A 19,095-nucleotide genomic window follows, 5' to 3' on the forward strand; every position below is an offset into this window, starting at 1 on the left:
GGGGAGGGGGTGGGGTTGCGCTGGCGGCAGGGAGGGGTAGCCGACCAAAATTGGAGAAATGAGTTTATGGGCAAAATGGGCAAAAATTTGTGAGGGTGGTCAACTTAGTGGTTTTGGGTGGTCTGAATAGCGCCCCCCCCCCCCCTCCCCCCCAACTTTTAATCCTCAGGAATAATCACCTTAATAATTTTAGGGAACGAAAATATAAAAAGAAAAGAAATGGAAAGAGTTTACAATCCTTTCCGGAAACTGTTTTTTGTTTTCATTAATGGCATTTATGGATGAAATAAGGAAGACAAGTATTTAAAACAGTTTTTAATAGTTTTTAGGGCTAATTATAAACAAACCAATAAATATTTTCAATATTACAAATTAGTCAATGAATTTTTTCAAAATACCATAATAGTACTATTGACCACAATGAAACTAAGAGAAATTATGTGAATTAACAACCGGAAAAAAACAAAAAAGAATTTATAAATCTTGTCACTGTGCTACATATGTCTAATTTTAAAAATTAGATATAAATCAATAACAACCAAATACTTTTTTTAAATAGTAACTTTTACATATTTACCCTTTTTAAATTGGTAATTGTCACTCAGTAACCGTTTTTTAATCGGTAACTGTCACACAATTACATATTTATGTTTTTTAATTGATAATTGTCACACAATTACTATTTTTTAATTAATAACTATCACACAATTACCATTTTTTAATTAAAAACTATCACACAGTTACCGTTTTTAGACTAAATGACTGTGTGAATTTGAGTCAAAATATTTTTGAAGGGCATGATAATAATTTAACACTAGGAATAGTATAGGGCCACCCAATTTGGGCCGGACCCATTGACTATTATGTAATTTGCAAATATTTACATGTGATCATTATGAAAACCCAAATTGTATTTTGACCATTTTGAAATTTATAAATATTTTCTTGATTTATTTGTAATTTGCTATTTTTAATAAAATAGCAAACGCACCAAATTGCACCATTAAGTTTTTCAAATGACAACTGCCTGAATACTCCAAGAAGTTCTAAGCTTCAGCAAGGGGGAGGATAAGAGTGACTTAAGAATACACAGGGTAGCATTAAACAGTAATTTGAAAATGGTTCCATCATTGTTGATCATGCTTGATTCAATTTCAGAAACATATCAAAACAGATATCTTAAGTTGAATAAGACACAAAGGGTAAATTATTTGTGTAATGAACATAAAACATTATTGACCAAAAAAAAGAACATAAAACATCTTTGCCTTTAAAAGATACAGTTCTCTTAGCACCAAGAAAACAAAAAGATACAGTTCTCCCTAACACCCTAACACTAAGCAAATTAATGACACAAAATGCTATCGTCAACAAACCAGGCAGCTCAAGTGGCATAAATCTATGGTGGTTTCGAAGCAGGGTCCCAGGGAGGTCAATACAGGAAAATTGAATTATCTCTGGATTACCCTCCCGTTTCTTTCCACCGAAAACCAAATTGTAGAACTGACAGCAATGCAGTTTGATAGATGACACAATCAAGAAGGATCAAGAAAATGCTTGCAATCTAAATGAAATCCAGTTTTCAAGGAACATTCATAACCTGGATGGACTGCAATACGTCCGAGACAGCAATGACAAGGTCACCTGATTTGATCAAATTCCTGGCCTTGAGCAGCGAGAAGGTTTTATTAAGATTGCTTTCCATATCATCAGAGAAACTCACACGAAATGGTATCAGACCCCACTGTAGGTTGAGACGCCTCCGCACAGATGTTGTGTTAGTAAAAGCAAAGATTGGGCAGTCAGGCCGGCAGCGAGAAAGGAGAGATGCCATGTGGCCTGTCTTTGTGTAGACGAAAAGAGCATCTACTTCTAAATTATTAGCTGCAAAATCACAATTCACATCAAGATATGGTTCACAACTTCGCATGCAACAAAAACAATGACGAGATTTATTTATTTATTTTTTTTTTTTTTTGGAGGGAGGGCTAAGATATGGGTGAGGCAATTAGAGAAAAATGATAAGAAACCCTTAATTGGGGGGAAAAAAGGGCACACATCAACATTATACGGAAATTTATTCAGTAAAGTAAACCCTAAATTGTGGATGCAATATCCAGATTAGCATACTAAAAGAGGTCCTCTATTCCAATCCCATAGTAACCAATTCTTCAAGAGTCTTTCTGAAGGAAAGAAAACATAAGTATATAGACTTTAGAACAAAACAAGTAACGCCATTCCTGAACACATGCAATATTGGACTCATAATCTCATCCAAAGAGCCAGTATGCACCACAAAATAAGTTACTACAAGAGGAAAGGATATTAAATGAAGACGTGCAAGAAGGAGGAAAACATTTTGGAAATATATAATCAAGATGTAATAATCTGGCAATCAACTGATAAACTATATTCAAATGATTTTAGGTGATCATCTCAACATTTCTGTTAGTTACTTAGACCAACAGATTTATATGACACTCATTGGAAATCCTGGTGAGAAATCCATCCAAGCAGAATACAGGAACTTCTTATATCAAGACTCTCAGTGCAGATCTGCTGTATTTACTTTATAGTGATATATGCAACCCAGGGAGTTCCATACCATAGAACAATTAAATACGTAATGCATGGATATGTGCTGACTACTGAGCTTAGCTCATTTAGAAACATATTTACTGAAACTATTAACATATATCAATCAAAGAATGCTTACCCATCTTGGCAGCAGAAATGCAAATCTCCTCTGATATACTGTCTGAAAATGAAGATCCAACAGCTGGGAGTTCCATAGCTTCATGATGTTTCTCTTCTCTCCACCACCTCTCTATCCTCAGACTAACACTTCTGAGAACAGCCAATGACTTCTCTGGGAACTGGCCCATAGCCGACTCACCAGAAAGCATCAAAGCATCAGCTCGCTGCCTCACTGCTTCAGAAACATCAGCCACCTCGGCTCTAGTGGGTGTAGGATATTCAATCATAGATTCGAGTAGTTGAGAAGCAACAATAACTGGCTTATTTAGCTGCCGACAAACTTGAACAATCTTTTGCTGGGCTGATGGGACCTGTTCCAATGGTATCTGGGCACCGAGATCTCCTCTTGCTACCATTGCTCCATCTGATGCTAGAATGATCTCTTCCAAGTTCTTTAGAGAGTCAATACTCTCTATCTTTGCAATGACAGAAATATCGCTGCATCAACATGATAAAAATCTAATCAGCTTAAATGAGCAACACATGTTGACCATCTTGGGTATAAAGACAGCAATTAAAATAAAACAAAAATAAACAAAAGGAATGATATTAATCTCAGAAGCTCTAATTCAAGTGGCAGTTAGTTATATTAACTTAAATAATTGAATTAAACTGAATTTCACAACCAACACATTCAGAGAAATTTCACCAACCACAAGCCCTACAGATACATGATCAAATGCACATAGTAGGTGAAAACATATCAAAATCTCTTAACAATAAGAGAACCAGCAAGGAGCAGTCCATAGTATTAAGTCAAACAGGGTTTAAATACTTACCTATCCCGAGATCGTGCAGCAATATAGCTTTTGAGATGATTAATCACTTCGGCAGATTTGACAAAAGATACAGCAATAAAATCAACACCCTCCGCAATCCCAAAATCAATGTCCAACCAATCCTGAATACATTGAAAGCTTGAGTATGAGACCAAAAGACAAGTCTTGACACTTGCAAAATACTTCCACAGAAAAAACAAGTAAATGAACATGCGGTCATGATTTTAGCAATCCCAATGCATGTCATCGCTGACATGCATTCAAATTCAGCACAAATGTAAATCTAAGAGAAGGAAAAGAATGAACAACCTTAGAAGAAATCGTGGGAAGCATGGCATTGCGTTCTCGGACTAGACTCCCATCCCTCCAGAAAGTCAAATTAGCCCGAGGCAGCAACAACCCGGGATCGGTACATCGGCACTTAACATCTGGACCAATCTTCTCAATCACCTCAAACCTCACCATCCCACCATCCACAAGCAGTTCATCCCCCACTTTCACATCTACATCATATTACATTCAATTCCATCATTTCAATGACAAAATTAAAAAAGACTGCGAAAAAATATTGGTAATTTAGTTAAATACCTTCAGCAAAACCATCATAATTGACATTGATGGTGCACTCTGGGAGAGTAGAACCGAAAGCTCTGACACTAAAAGTCCATATCTCACCATCCTACACATACCAAATTAAGCTAAGCAGTAATCAATAAGCCGCATGAAAACATATACACATGCACACAAAGTGTTTGATTCAGTGACTGAGAGAGAATTGAATTGAATTGAATTTGGCGACGGACTGACTGCTGACCTCGGCTTTGACCGAAGAAGCGCCGCCGAGATCCCCCATGTGAATCTCGCTGCCTTCGGTGTCCATCATGATGGCGACGGCGTAGCCCTTGTCCTCGTTGAGCCTGCGGACGCGGTCGATGACGGCGCGGTGCCAGTCGCGCGTGCCGTGGCACATGTTGATGCGCGCGACGTTCATGCCGCCGACGGCGAGGGACTCGAGCTGGTCGAAGCCGCAGGTGGCGGGGCCGATGGTGCAGACGAGCTTGGTGCGGCGCGTGCTCCGGAAGCCGTTCTCTCTGAGCTCGGTCTCGGTGACGGCATCGACCTCGATGGAGGAGCTGGCGTAGTCCTGCGGAGCAGGGGATAGTACCCCCGAGGAGGAGGTGCCATTGTCGGAGACGAGAACGGAAGGTTCGCGATCTGAGTTGGAAGAGGAGGCTTTGATTGAGAGCGTTGGAAACGACGTCGTTCCGGTGGTGACCGGGAACCGGCGGTTGTAGGTGGTGAGGAAAGAGGACTTGAAGGAGGAGGAGGAGGAGGAGGAGGAATGGTGTTTGGGGATGGTTAAGTTGGATGGGGTCAAGAGCTGCACAGACTGAGACATGGTGACCGGGAATGTACGCTCACGGACAGAGCGCTTTGGGGCTTTAGAAGGAGTGAGGGGCGGAGTTACCCAAGACAACAGCTTTCAGCTTTGGAGGTGTCTCCCAACTCCAAAAACGGCTGGAAGATATATAAGATCCGCTACAGTTTCTAGTGTGAAGTCTTTCGGTGACGTGGCGGAGGCTCATTTGGACACGTGGATGGACTGGATGCGTTTTCTACTTGCTTTCCACCGCCTATATATGTTTCTGCCGGGAAATTGATAGTGATTCGCATCGTAGGAGATGTGTTTGTTTTTGACGTCTCTAATGGAAGATTAGATTGACAAGTATTTGGATTTAGATTTCTTATTAATTTCATTATTATTTTATTTAAAGCCAAATAATCATCAGAACAGAGTAACAGACCTACCTAATCTAAGGGGACTTCTGTGAATCATTTTCTTAATAGAGATCATTCATAAGATGGTTAATTTATTTTTTATATGAAAATTGAATAATCGCATTTAAAGCTTTTTTTACATATTTTAAAAATAAATACCAATAATTGAAAATTGCTTGGTCATAAAATAACCAATTATTGTTAAAAACACTCCCTATCTAAAAATTGTTGACCAAAAGGTCGTAAGCCTAAGTGTCTATAGGCTCCATTAAGGCTCGCAACATCCTAACTTCCTAAGATATTGTTGGGGATATGCCCCTAGTTGAAAGCCTTACCCACACTCTCAAGATCCACAAGCCACAAGCTACAGGGTAAGGCTTTCAACTCTGGGCATATCTCCTACACTCTAAAAGTAACTACAATGATGGCCCACTCTCACCAACTTGGAACATGGGATCAAACACATATTCAATAGCTTCCTAACCATTAACTGCCAACTCTTCCTAACCAATGTTCATTTTACAAGTTCCACACTCCATCTTTCAAAGGGGAATTTCTCACTCATTTGATTATCGAAGACTCTTTAGCATATACTTACTTTCTCACATATTTGTAACATTTTTATCATTTATAAGTCCTAGTATGTTGGCCAAAATAAATTTAGTATAGTACTTATATTTTTTGTGATGATATCATTTTTCTTTCTTAAGAACACTAACTGGTAAAATCAATGACAACAAACAACTGTTAGGAGTACACGTCTTTCGGTCTTGAGATTGCAACGATATTATCCTTAACTTAATTATTTAAGTTCAACATAGGTGATAACAAGTCCGATAAACTCACTCATACAACTTGGACAATCATTTATCTAATGTGACCGGATTTGATCCATAATTCTTAACACCACCTAGCCAGACACCAATCTAGGCCAAAAAGAAAGTCCTTTTAAGGTTTAGTATAGCCTTAAGTCATAATGTCAGCCTCAAGTTCAATTTATCATGTAGAAAACTCTATGATACAACCACTGCCTTAATCATAAGGTAAGTATAAAGTACAATTCATCTTGTATTAAAAAGAAAAATTTTAATCAACAATCCCTTTTAATACTCCATGAACTATTTTGACCCCTAGTCTCAAATTTTTTTTGTATAACCCTTTTGTTTGTAAAATATCCATAATACCCTCCATATAAAACCCTTTTTTTTACTGTAGTTTTTTTTTTTTGTAATTTCCTTTCTCTTCCCCAGCCAACAACTGCCTCTTCCTTCCTCCCTAGCCAACCACTATCTCATCGTCGCCACACCACTCGTCGTCCCAGCCATCGGTGCCTCCATCCCCCGCCACTATAGTAAACCCAGCAGATGCAGCAGCAAACCCAGTAGATGCAGCAAACCCAGCAAATGCAGCAAACTCAGCAAAATCCAATGGAAAAAAAAAAAAAAAAACCCACGTCTCCTAGCAATACCCTCTAAATGAGTTTTTCTCTAAAAAACTCAGATCTTGTTGATTTGTGGTCACTACATGGTTATAACATATTCTACCATGTGGCGACCACAAATTCAACCAGATCTTGCTATAGCACATTCCACCAGATTTGAGTTTTCAAATTTTTTTTTTTTTTTTTTTTTCAGATTTGGGTTGGGAGAGAAGATGATGGGTAGCTGACCAGTGCCCACCACCATCATCCACCGACATCTCATCTTTGTCTCTTTTTCTCTGTCTCTCCCCTTCCCTCTCAGCCCATTTAAAGAAAAACCCAAATCTGGGTTTTCGAATTTTTTTTCTTTTCCAGATTTGGTTTGAGAGAGAATGGAAGAGAGATAGAGAGAGGAAATGATGGGCGTTGGTCGGTGATGAAGGTCGCTCTCTATGATTGTTGCAGGAAGAAGATAGAGGAAGGTTTGGCTGCTACAGTAACTCGATTAGCCACATGGTCGCCACAGAGACTGTCTAGTCACCACATGTTATTTGTATAAGGGTATTTTGGTCTGACAAAATGCAAAAAGGTCATAAAATTAAAATTTGCGGCTAGGGGGTTAAAATTGTTCATGGGGAATTAAAAGGAGTTATTAATTAAAATTTATCTATTAAAAAACATAATTAAAGAAAAAAGGATAAATAAATCAGCAGGTACACGTCATCAGCTAAGAGTCATATGGCCCGGGCCAAAATGGCTCTCAGTGGCCTACTGGCCTCCAACACCTCTTCAACGAATTACAACTCAATACAATACGCTTTCTTTCTTTATTACCATCACACAAACACAAGCATCCCATCATTCATGAGATTGCAGCAAAGCAACCTCTGAATTCTAATTTCTGAAACCCCAAACTTGTCTTCTAAATCCAAATTAAATTTAGGGTTTCTCTGGCCCCAATCCCTTGCATCCCCAACCATCCGAAGATCAACTTCACCCTTCCGCTGATATCCGAATCCAGGTTCGATCATTTTCCCTTCCCACTTTGTAATTCTTGAAAAAAATTTGTTCATGGATCTGCTAATTTAGGATCGAATCCACGTGAATTAATTAATTCTTGACTACTGATTGCTCGATCTTGATTCAATTATTTACAACTCATATGTATGTATGTTTTTAATTTTTGGCTGCTATTTGATTTCAAATTTACTGGGTAAGATTTGTTTTTTATGAATTTTGGGTCTTTTAGGTAAAGTTTTGATTTTTGGGTTGAAGATAGAAGATGGGGGCATTCATTTCGAGGTTTTGGTTCATGTTGTTCCCTGCAAAAGAGTATAAGATAGTGGTAGTTGGGTTGGACAATGCTGGGAAGACCACTACCCTTTACAAATTACACTTGGGGGAGGTTGTCACTACCAACCCAACTGTAGGCAGCAACGTCGAAGAGCTTGTCTACAAGAACATTCGCTTCGAGGTACCATAACCATCTCTTTATTTTTTGCTTTTGTTACTGGTTAGTTACCTGTTTTTCGATGTGTTTCTCGATTCAAGTTTGTGATGTTAAACATATCCATGTTACTATTGGTCAAGGGGGTTCTCTTTAATGTGTTTATTGGGGTTGATAATGACAAAGTGAGCATCTAGGTGTATCTGTTACTCTCCCTCTTATCACCTGCTTTTCCCACACAGCTATTGATAACCCTGTCCATGGAAATGCCTCTGTTTAGGGTAGCTAATCCTGATGTAGTCATTAATCCCACCCAGCAAACACATTCCAATGAATTCTTTGGTTAATTTGGGAATCTGTGAGCATTAAGGGGATGAAATCTTTGGGTAAAGTTGCTGTTGTTAATATTATTGATGCTATATTGGGAGATTCACGACATGACAGCACGAGTCTTTTGCCCTTTGTGTTTGACTGTGAATCTGGCACTGCATGTTAAAACAACAATCCACATGATTAATGATCCTGATTGACTGTTTGGCAACATCACATGTCAAGCTGGCTGGCAAGAGAACATTTCCCTATATATAGGGAAAGAGCTAGGGCTCTAGTAAAATAAGTAACCAATCTTACACCGTTAGGTGTTGCGTTAAAACACTTCAATAGTCAGGATTAAGACAGCTAAAATCTTAACCATAGAAAGAGATCTAAAGGTTCAAGATTGATTAGCTATATTAACTACTTGTTTTACTTACTGGAACCATGTGTATAGAATTGCATAGATTTGAGTTTGTGATTTTGGAGGGATATACTTTTGGACAGGGCATATTGCATTGTCCTCTATGCAATTTTGAATACATTGTGATTCACCATATTTATGAACTTTGCTGCATTAACAGATCAAGGAACAATATGAAGTAATTGTTGAGAGATGCATCTAACACTACGTGAAGCATGAAACTTTAACATTACTTGCCAACTGAGCATGTAATTATGACTTAGTGTTGATGATCAGAAGTGTAGAAATGAAATTGAATGTTGTACTTAGAAGATACTTGCCCTGCTTCATGTATATAGACATTGTTGGTCTGGGTATGAATATTTGTCTTTTGAACACACGGAAATTTTTGAACTACTGCATTTCGGTTGTTTTATACCTTTACTTCAGTCAAGCAATTCCGGTTGTGCTCACAATTTTCTTTTCTTTTCTTTTTCATTTCATTCTCTCTGTGAAGGAATTGTATCGTATTTAGGTTTATTTATTGTTAGATGATAAGAGCTAAAGATGGTACCTGCCAATCATGTTAATGACAGGTTTGGGATCTTGGTGGGCAAGAAAGACTGAGGACTTCGTGGGCAACATATTATCGTGGAACTCATGCTATCATTGCGGTAATAGACAGCACAGATAGGGCCAGGATTTCCATTATGAAGGATGAACTCTTCAGGTTGTTGGGACATGAGGATCTCCAACATTCGGTCGTACTCGTTTTTGCAAATAAACAAGACCTCAAGGATGCCATGACCCCAGCTGAGATCACTGATACGCTTTCTCTTCACAGCATTAAGAATCATGACTGGCACATTCAAGCCTGCTGTGCCCTCACTGGAGATGGGTTGTATGACGGTCTAGGATGGATTGCTCAGCGGGTTACTGGGAAAGCCCCTAGTTGAAGAGGGTCAGAGAAGAGATTTTATATATATTTGGGTTTCAAGTCTGAGTGATGTAAAAGCCTCAGATGTGTATCATCAAACTCCTTGCAAGCTAGAAAAAAAAAAAAACGCCAAAAAAGGTTCTTGCAAGCTATTTCTGAGCAAATTTGTAGATTGTTTCCAATTTCAAATGCTTCAAATATTTACATTCTGAATGGAAGAACTTCATTAAACAATATGATATGCCTTGAAAATTGTTGCTCTGCCAGTGCAATTAAATTCCTTGCAAGCTAGAAAAAAAGAACCCTAAAAATGATGTCTTTTTCTGAGCAAATGTGTAAATAGTTTCTAATTTCAAATGCTTCAAATATTTACATTCTGAATGGTTAAAAATTTCATTATACAATATGATAGGCCTGGAAAATTGTTATACTCTGCCAGTACACTGAACCATTTTAATTGAAAAATTGTTACACTCTGCACAATGATGCCTTTGATTAAAGGCTCGCCAATGAAAGTAGTCATAAAATTGTCATCTGCACAATGAAGCATTTAGGGATACATTTGCCAATAACAAAAATAATCTAAATCTGTGAAATGTCTGAATTGAAGCCTCTGTGAATAAAATGATAATGAAAACCAGGAACTAGCTATGATCATCACAGTATCCAGCATCTCCAATAACAGTAATAATCCATATTTGTGAAACGTCTGAATTGAAGCCTCTGTGAACAAATGATAATGGAAGCCAGGTACTGGCAATGATTATCAAAGTATCCAACATCTGCAACCTTTTGAGTCTTGGGGGCCTTCAAACCATCTATCCCACAATGGATTAAGGGGGCCATGGGTTCTGTCAGTTCAAAGTAAATAACATCATCAGAGAAGGATGGCAAATTTAAGAAACAGTGCAGAGATTTAGAATAGAGGTGTTACATTGGGAGTAGTGGATCGGGCCTTGTTTCTACACTACTCAGTATTCTGGAGTAAAAAAACAAAATTCAGTTAACAAATTGATTGTAGTCAAAACTAGGTGTCTGGATAAAAATCAAATAGACAAATACTCAAGTATCTTCCTTACTCCTTGCATGCAGTTGAGGCCTTCTCTATCTTTTCAAGTTGTTCCAGTTCTTCCTGCGCAGACGAATAAAATGAATAAAATCCATTCAGTAGTCTTAAATTTCCATTATAAAGCAATAACCATTATGGAGCTCCAAAATTTCCTAATTGTATATACAACTAGGAATGCCTTTGTTTATCAATGGATTCTCTCCCTCTTTCAAAGGTGACAGTCCCATGTTCAACCTGCTATGGATGAGGGTTTGCTGCTTATGAGTTTGGCACAAAGAGAGCTAGAAGAAAGCTAATGGATAGCATCAGGAATTATAAGTTAGCAAACACTGGAAGCACAAACATACTTGGGGCATGATTTAAAAAACTCAAAATCATAAGAAGACAGAAAAGTTGACCCAAGGACACTGTTGAGGACTAAGAAAATTTTGTTAAAAAAAAAAGATCCACTGAAAGTAATTATCTGGAAATGAAAACAAAATCTCGGAAACAAACAATGAAAACTAACTCTTCCTTTTCTTTTTCCTGGCACTGACCCAAATGCTGTGCCGGTATTTGAAACCAACCTGCACTGTGTTCTAGAAATCTTTTTACACATAAAAATAGAAAGTTCATATAAGTTCTGGATCATGGGAAGCTGAAACATGCCACTAGATGCTTGATCATGTGTGTGATGGAAACATGCTGTGGGTGGTAGTATCAGATAGTTTTCTTCAGGAGAGACAAATCTTGATTATGGAAATTGCTAAGATGTATTATAGAAACATTTGAGAAGCCAATTAGTTCCAAAAGTAACAATGTTCACACACTGATGCACAAGAACACATTTCAAACTTAAAAGATAAAAGGTTATGCAAAAAAATTTAGGTTCTCTCTCCACCCTCATATAAACTAAGTTACTGACCACTCTGTGCTATAAAAGCAATGGCAAGAGTACATGACATCCAACTTTTTCATGAAAAAGGCATCATATGCCTCTCTCTCCTCAAGGACCAAGGTGCCCTACACCATTGGTGGAAAAGTGAATCACAAACCTCAAGCATCTATAACCTTTGCTTACCAAGAAAGAGTATATGGAGTTGCCTTTTTGGATAATTTTTGAGAAAGATAAAATTGTAACTAAACTCTCTTTTTCAGAGGGGGTCGAGTGAGCAATTTTGGGTGGTAATAGAAGCACATTTCATTATGTTTGCTTCTAGCGGGGTCAACAATGAATCAACACAAAATTGCTTCGCTATGTAGGTCGAGCTAATTGATTCAATCAACAAGGTTGTGCTGAAAAAAATAATGTTATATAGTACCCAAATGCTAACAATTTTAAGTTCCAGTCCACATCATTGATCGCACCCATATATGCAGTTGCTCCTACGAGGGGGAATGGGGGGTGGTTTTAAAAGTTAAAGTTCCCAAGAGGTCAAAAAGCCCCAACAGGAATGTACTTACTCACTCCGTCATCAGTTCCATTTTCTTTTTTCTTTCTAATTTTCAGTTATCAACAATTTGATAGGTCACACCTTTTTCACAATACAGTGTATATTTGTAATTTTGTAACCTTATTTGCACTTATCTTCAGCAATACCCCTGGTGACCTTTTCAACTTAATGGACTTTTGTCTTCAAGGAGCAACTTGAAGACAGAAAAAACAAACATGCTTTGCACAGCATTTGAAAATAAAGCAATCATCAGGAACACTATCCTCAGAGTTTGGTGCCTAAATGAATCTTGATGAAAACAAACACAGGCAAAAGGATACCCTACTGCACCTACTGGGTCTTTCTGACTTTCTTTGGAAAAAGTGTTGTTCACTCACTGATCACCTCATATATAATTATTCGACAAACCATAACTCAAGTATTTAGTCAGCTACGGAATTCAAAATGTTCAGAATTTGATCAGTTACAAAAAATGAATAGGCATGGGAGGGTCAACTAATAATATGATGAGCATTTGGAAATTATTTTAATATGAGTCTCAACAAACAAATTAAAGCTCATGGGGTTACCCTCGTATTGAAAGATGTCTCGAGTAGTACTAGATTACTTGGTGTTTCCAAAATTTAAAGCCACTAACCAACAATAAATGTTCTTCCATCTTCTTTACCATGATTCTATGAAAAACTATTGCGTAAATTCAAGTCCTTTTTCCCCTTTTAAGAAAAGATAATATAGAATGAATTCCAATGCAATGCTCATTATACCCTATCAGCATTACCGCTTCACTGTTAAATTAAAAAGTACCCAAAAGTTGAACATAGCATTTTCAGAAAGGGGAAAATAAAAGTTTCAAAGTACATAATATGTGTGTGAAAATCAATGACTCACTTCTCATTAGTTAAAAAGAAGCATTTAAAACTAAATGCTGCCTACATGGCTACACATCTAAGCTGTGAAAATCATCCTGCTTTCATCAACAACAAAACTAATCAGTTGCATCACAGGAGACATTACTCACTCAAAGCAACACAATTAAACACCAAAAAGTCCTGGACCAACTACTTCCATTATTACCTATCTACTGCAAATCAAATTGCTCTTCTGCACATTGGATAATAAACTATAACAAACAAGAAGGCAATCAAATTATGTCCAAGTGCAAAGCTACATGTTAATTGGAACTAAATAAACTAAGTGATTAATAATTCCAAAAATTCTAAAGGTTTGAAAAGATATGGTTACAAGGGCAAAGCAAAGCACCCAAATTCAATTCCTAAAAACCATTCCCATAGGACACTGACATTTAATAAAACAACAACCCTCATAAATTTTGGCTAACAGTGAATAAGATGGGCACATGGTCAAGATAAGCAAAGCTGAGAATACACTCAAAAGGGTCAACATAGAACTTCCCAAACTCTCACATTGTATATAAAATAAGGAAACCAAACCCAATGATATATAAAACAATCACAATCTGGTATAACCAAACCCGACCATTTCAACACAGTTAACAATTCTAATAAATTTATTTTTTGAATCCACTTCCTATTGTGCATTCCATCACTCACACTTTGAACCTTCAAACTCAAAACAAACAGAAAATTCGATGACCATACAAAGCCAACCAGCTAATTGAATTCAAAATTTTAAACCCAGTATTTAGATTATCTCATTGACAACATGCATCCAATCAGATATGAAATGTAACAATCATAACAATCAAAATTCAGCTTTTTATGCATAAACACATCAACGGACTCAATTCCCAACATCAAAACAAAGAAAAAGAATCACTGACCTCTAAGAATCTAGATTCTTGCTCGAGCCGTTTGAGCTCGGCCTGTATCCGATGCTTCCCTCTGGTATCAGCGGCTGAAAAAGACTGTAGCCTCTGGGTTGTGGGGCTCACGGATTCAGACCCACCATCCGATTGCATCTTTATCACAGAAACCACCAAAAAGACCAACCTTGACAGCTTCTTCACTCAGTTGCAAAACCAGCTTATACGACAAAGAAACAGATTGATCATCGCAGCTAGGCCATTAGAGTGAAAACTAAGGACGACCCAGAAATCTTCATGGACCCCACAAGCTGTTTCAGACCAAAAACGCAAAGCCCTTTTGCAAAGCGACGGATCTGTGTAATTGGGTTTTTGTGGGTTTGGCTGTTTTATAGTAAGAACTTTTGTTAAAGGGAACGACAGGAGGAGCCAAGAAAGAAAGATTCTTTCTTTCTTGTGTGTTTGGTTGGTAGTGTTGTGTTGTGTTGGATGAAAGCTGGTTTGCTTTTGGTTTCCAAATTTCTGTCTTTTTGTGTCTCTCTTTCAGACTTTCCCTTCTCTCTTTGTTTAGAGTCCAAAGAGTCCATCTGGATTCCGATTCCTACTACTACTGTGTTATCTACTTGTGTGACTGGGTGTGCAGCCCCACGCGAGATGTCTCTCACGCTTTTTTAGTTTTTTTCACCCAGTAACTGTGGATGTGTGCGCGCATGGAACCGTGGGCTCAGTCAGTCAGGACAAAATTCTAAATCAATTATCAAATTTTTTAGTGTTCTAGAAAGAAAGATACAAGGGAAAGGACCTAAGGGCTAAGGTAGTGAAATGATTGGGGTGGTGTGGTGTGGTACGCTTTTTGTCACTCTCTTACTCTAGTACTTCCTTCTTTTCCTTTTCACGCGAATCAAATTTTAGTGAATACTCTGTTTACTCAACATCCTCCTCTTTGAGGAATGCTTCGTTGTTTTATCCTTTGTGTGTTTTTATTTTTTTGTCTTTTTTTTTCTTATGTTTATTGCACAATGTAGTTTCGTGGTTCAAATTATTTTTTTAGACCACCCTTTAAAGTCATGTTTGTAAATAATTTAACCAAATTGAAAATTCGTTTAATCATCTAATTGTTATTAAATAAATAGACAAACATGTAATGATTAAGGTACGCTATAATTTGATAAACTACATTATCAATTGGAGATTAAAGGGTTTATTGTTTATAATTTCTCAGCAATCAAACATGATGTGCAACTTGCTGTAGATGCATGTTATTTGTCTTTTATCGTGGAGCTAGGCTTTCTTCAAGCATACTTAATGCTTAACTATTTGGCAGAAGATATCAGACCATTAGGGCTCTAGCTAATCTCTTGAGTTTTTATAGTGTAAAGGATTGCTTGTCTTGTGTTGAAAGAGCGTGGTATGTTCAAGGTTAGAGGATGACCATGTATGGCTTATAGATTGTATTCAATCTATGTATCATGTAACGGTGTAACCCATCTTTTTCAGTAATAAAATTCAACTTTTTCTACTAATAAATAAATAAATAAATATATAATAAATATAATTGTTACCACAATTATTTATTTATTTGATAATAATTAGAGATAATTAAATAATTTTAAATTTGATTAATTTTTGGAGATATGATCTTTAAATGGTGATTTAGAAAATGAGCAATTCCAATAATGACTTATGAGTCTATATCACAAAATGAACAGAAGTAAAAATAAGGCTCATAGGAAAAAACAACTAGTATCCCTCCTAATTCTATTTCAACATATGAGGAAGTTTTATGGTGATTGTTTTGTGTTGATAATGTAATTATGTTGAAAACAAAATCGTTTTGAGATTTAAGAATCAAACTTTTTTTTTTTTTTGTGAGAATAGGGGCTAACGATCAAGGAAAAAGAAAACAATCAACTAAGCAGCAAATCAGCAATTCGAAGCGTACCAACCCCTATCAAGTCCTCGACGAAAGAAGTCAACCCAATAGATTGCGAGCCCAAATTTGTCTGTCACCATATTCCTTTCTCTATGATTGCTGCACAATATATAGTAGAATCATGATCACATTCATTTGACAGTGAGACGTTTTGGATTTCAAATTTAACATCTAAAGTTCATATTGAAAACTCTTTAAGACTTGATAACTTTTAAAATTATCCAAAAAAATAGAATTGATTTCATAACTTTAAGATCAATCAGAGGAGAAGATTGCATGCATAACTATAACTTTAAGAACGAAGATTCAGAGCTTTTTCAATTTTCGTCAAGTGACTAGTTACAAAGGCAGATGCACAACTACTAAAAAGTAGTTAAAATTGATTACAATGATATTTTCTAGATTATTATAAGTGATGTAGGTGTGTGAAGATATGTTTTGGAATGATTTAGGAAATTTAATTGTGCAGTTGCAATTATGCAGCTGAAGATGTAGTCGCACACCATATTTTGGATGAGTGTCTAAACATCATGAGAGGCGTTTGAACACTAGAGGCTCAATGATAAAGTGTCACGTAAGTTAAAAAAACCAATTCCTTATTCTTTCGAGCACATTAGAAGGTTGTTGTGAGGCTCTAATAAAAGTAATGAATCCTTAAAAAAAGAAAATCCTAGAACGATGTAATTTTAGAATAAACACAGGATATGATGATCCAACTCATGATGGGATGGAACTGTGGAAGGTATGGCTAGAGATTGGAATGACGAGTACCTTCCTGGCAAGCATATACTTGAAGGACATATTTTGTTCTTGGCAACATGATATACGAACTCTTTTTTATTATATTTGCTCATCTTAGAATTAATTTGAGTATTCATTTAAATAATATACTCTTTTTGATTATATATCTGTATATATTAAATTATTAATACCATGATATACAAAAGAGACCGATGGAGCAAGACCAGGTGTTTGCAGTAGTACGTGTTGATTCCAAAATGAAGCTGACACACAGAAATAGAATTCTAATATGTTGTCACTGCAACACACAGGTGTCAACTCGATCCCACTGCCACCTACACCACGTGTCACCCACATGCAACCTTCTCTTCAACGTTTACGTCAATACGTAAACTTCACTCCCCTCTTTGATTCTCTGTAAACCCAAAACTTCTCATTTTGCTTAGACAAAACCATGTCGTCCGTCTCTGCAATCTCATCCGCCCTTATAAAAAGAACGCTGCCGTTTTGTTCATTCACCACTGCAACTTTAACAACAAGAACTACCACTCCATATCTGTCAATCAACAAGACCATATGTCCCTCTCCTCAGATGCTAGCCCATGGACAATTTCCCGACCCGCCCGATCAGTACCCGACCCGGAGCCCACCCGAGTTTTCTCCCACAGTCCCGGGTTATGATCAGCCTTCTATCCCTTCTGAGGTGCCAGGAATTTCCACCGCTCCGGATATTGACCCAATAACCACTACTCCACCCGAAGTGACCACTTACCCACCCCCACTTGACCCGGGCCCGAACCCGGCTCCGGATTTTCCAGTGCCTCCCTTGTACCCACCTCCTGTTCCGGATATTCCACCCCCTTTTCCTGACAACCCGCTTCCAAACCCGGATGTGTTGCCGCCACAGCCACCGGATGTCGTGCCTCCGAGGCCACCGGGGCCCGAGATTATACCACCACCAGCGCCGCCGCCACCACCCACTGGCCCTGGTGGGCCAATTGTTATGTAGCTTTGTGAACAGTACGTAGTTGTTAAGGGCAATTGTTGTGTAGCTTGTGAACAGTACGTAGTTGTTTCTTTTGAAAGTTTTGTGAAATAACCTCCTTTAGTACTAGAATTACTTTTTTAACTCTCACCTCCAAAGCTGTTATTATTATTTTTTTTACTTTTTAGACCAAAATACCCTTTAATCGGATCAACGTGGCACCATTTTATCGACCAAAAAATTGAATTCAATAAAAATGTAAAAAAATTTGAGATGATGAACCGGCTGCATCACTATTTAGATAGTGTTGTGATACTATATAAAGTGGCTTTATATGTAACACTATCTAAAGTGATTATAATATTATTTAAATCTAAAATGATGACTATTTATTGACTTTATTGATACTGACCTTTGAAGATAAACGCGAATAAAAAATTTAGATCTTCGAATTTAACAAAATTAAACTCTCACCCAAGGAATTAAATTTCGAAATTTTCGGTGAAATTTTGTCGAAAATTTTGTTTTTTTAGAGTGTCGAAATCGAAACACATGTTTAATAATTTTTCGGAAAAATTTCGCCGAAATTTTCAAAATTTATCGAAATTTACCGAAATTTATCGAAATTATCGAAATTTTCATATTTTATATTTTCTTCAACTTCAGAAATTCACCAAAAATAGTTCGAGACTCCAAATAATTCACCGAAAAATTCTACGAACTCGTATTGATGAGTACTAATTTCCTATAACCTCAAAATAGTCAAATTGCTTTCAAAAAAATTATGAAAAATCCTACTCTTATAATTTAATTCTGAAAAAAATAATAATCGTCAAATTCTTGAATTTTCATTTTCTAAAATTAATTTCCACACAACGAAACTCTAGAACCACAACCAAAGGTCTAAGTTAGTTAAAATAAATTTAAAGAAATTTCTAATTCCTTTAAGCAAACCTTAAAACAAATTTGAAAAATTTAAGTAACAAAATTAGCATAAGCCAAAATTTGGGTTGTTACACTTAGTAAAGACAAAGCTTGGCTAAGTAAGAGACACGAGAAAAAAGGAAGGAAAGATAAAAAATAAAAAAAAGACTGAAGAGAGAGGCACGGGGAAAAAAAGTAAGAAAAAAAAAATGAGGGGGGGTTTGGGGCCGTTGGGCAATTGGAAAGAAGAAAAAAAGGTTTGAGATTTCTTTTAATTATTTTAAACCTTAAACTTTAATACATTTCTATATAAAAAAAATAATTAAAAATATCCTAAAGAGCTTAAAACCTAATATCCTAAAAAATATAGAGTAATATAGAGTATATAAGGTT

General features: G+C 36.9%; 3 protein-coding genes across 3 annotated transcripts; 1 reads left to right on the plus strand and 2 right to left on the minus strand.

Annotated features, from left to right (window-relative positions):
• Positions 1–1,075: 1,075 nt before the first annotated feature.
• On the minus strand, positions 1,076–5,022 carry PKP-ALPHA (Pyruvate kinase family protein). Its single transcript, XM_086231958.1, has 6 exons — positions 4,351–5,022; positions 4,125–4,215; positions 3,846–4,039; positions 3,537–3,658; positions 2,717–3,195; positions 1,076–1,884 (listed from the first exon to the last, which is right to left on the minus strand). The coding sequence occupies exons 1-6, from the start codon at positions 4,933–4,935 to the stop codon at positions 1,583–1,585; spliced, it is 1,773 nt and encodes a 590-aa protein (XP_086088084.1). The 5' UTR covers positions 4,936–5,022; the 3' UTR covers positions 1,076–1,582.
• Positions 5,023–7,521: 2,499 nt separating this feature from the next.
• ARFC1 (ADP-ribosylation factor C1) lies at positions 7,522–10,111 on the plus strand. The gene is made up of 3 exons (XM_086231961.1): positions 7,522–7,756; positions 7,985–8,209; positions 9,494–10,111. The coding sequence occupies exons 2-3, from the start codon at positions 8,018–8,020 to the stop codon at positions 9,851–9,853; spliced, it is 552 nt and encodes a 183-aa protein (XP_086088087.1). The 5' UTR covers positions 7,522–7,756; positions 7,985–8,017; the 3' UTR covers positions 9,854–10,111.
• A 103-nt stretch (positions 10,112–10,214) lies between these two features.
• Positions 10,215–14,773, minus strand: AGG2 (G-protein gamma subunit 2). Its single transcript, XM_086231962.1, has 4 exons — positions 14,138–14,773; positions 10,914–10,966; positions 10,769–10,813; positions 10,215–10,685 (listed from the first exon to the last, which is right to left on the minus strand). The coding sequence occupies exons 1-4, from the start codon at positions 14,273–14,275 to the stop codon at positions 10,601–10,603; spliced, it is 321 nt and encodes a 106-aa protein (XP_086088088.1). The 5' UTR covers positions 14,276–14,773; the 3' UTR covers positions 10,215–10,600.
• Positions 14,774–19,095: the final 4,322 nt, after the last annotated feature.

The sequence above is a fragment of the Dryas octopetala genome, chromosome 2 (assembly GCF_963921425.1).
Source record: "Dryas octopetala chromosome 2, drDryOcto1.1, whole genome shotgun sequence".
Classification (NCBI taxonomy): Eukaryota; Viridiplantae; Streptophyta; class Magnoliopsida; order Rosales; family Rosaceae; genus Dryas; species Dryas octopetala.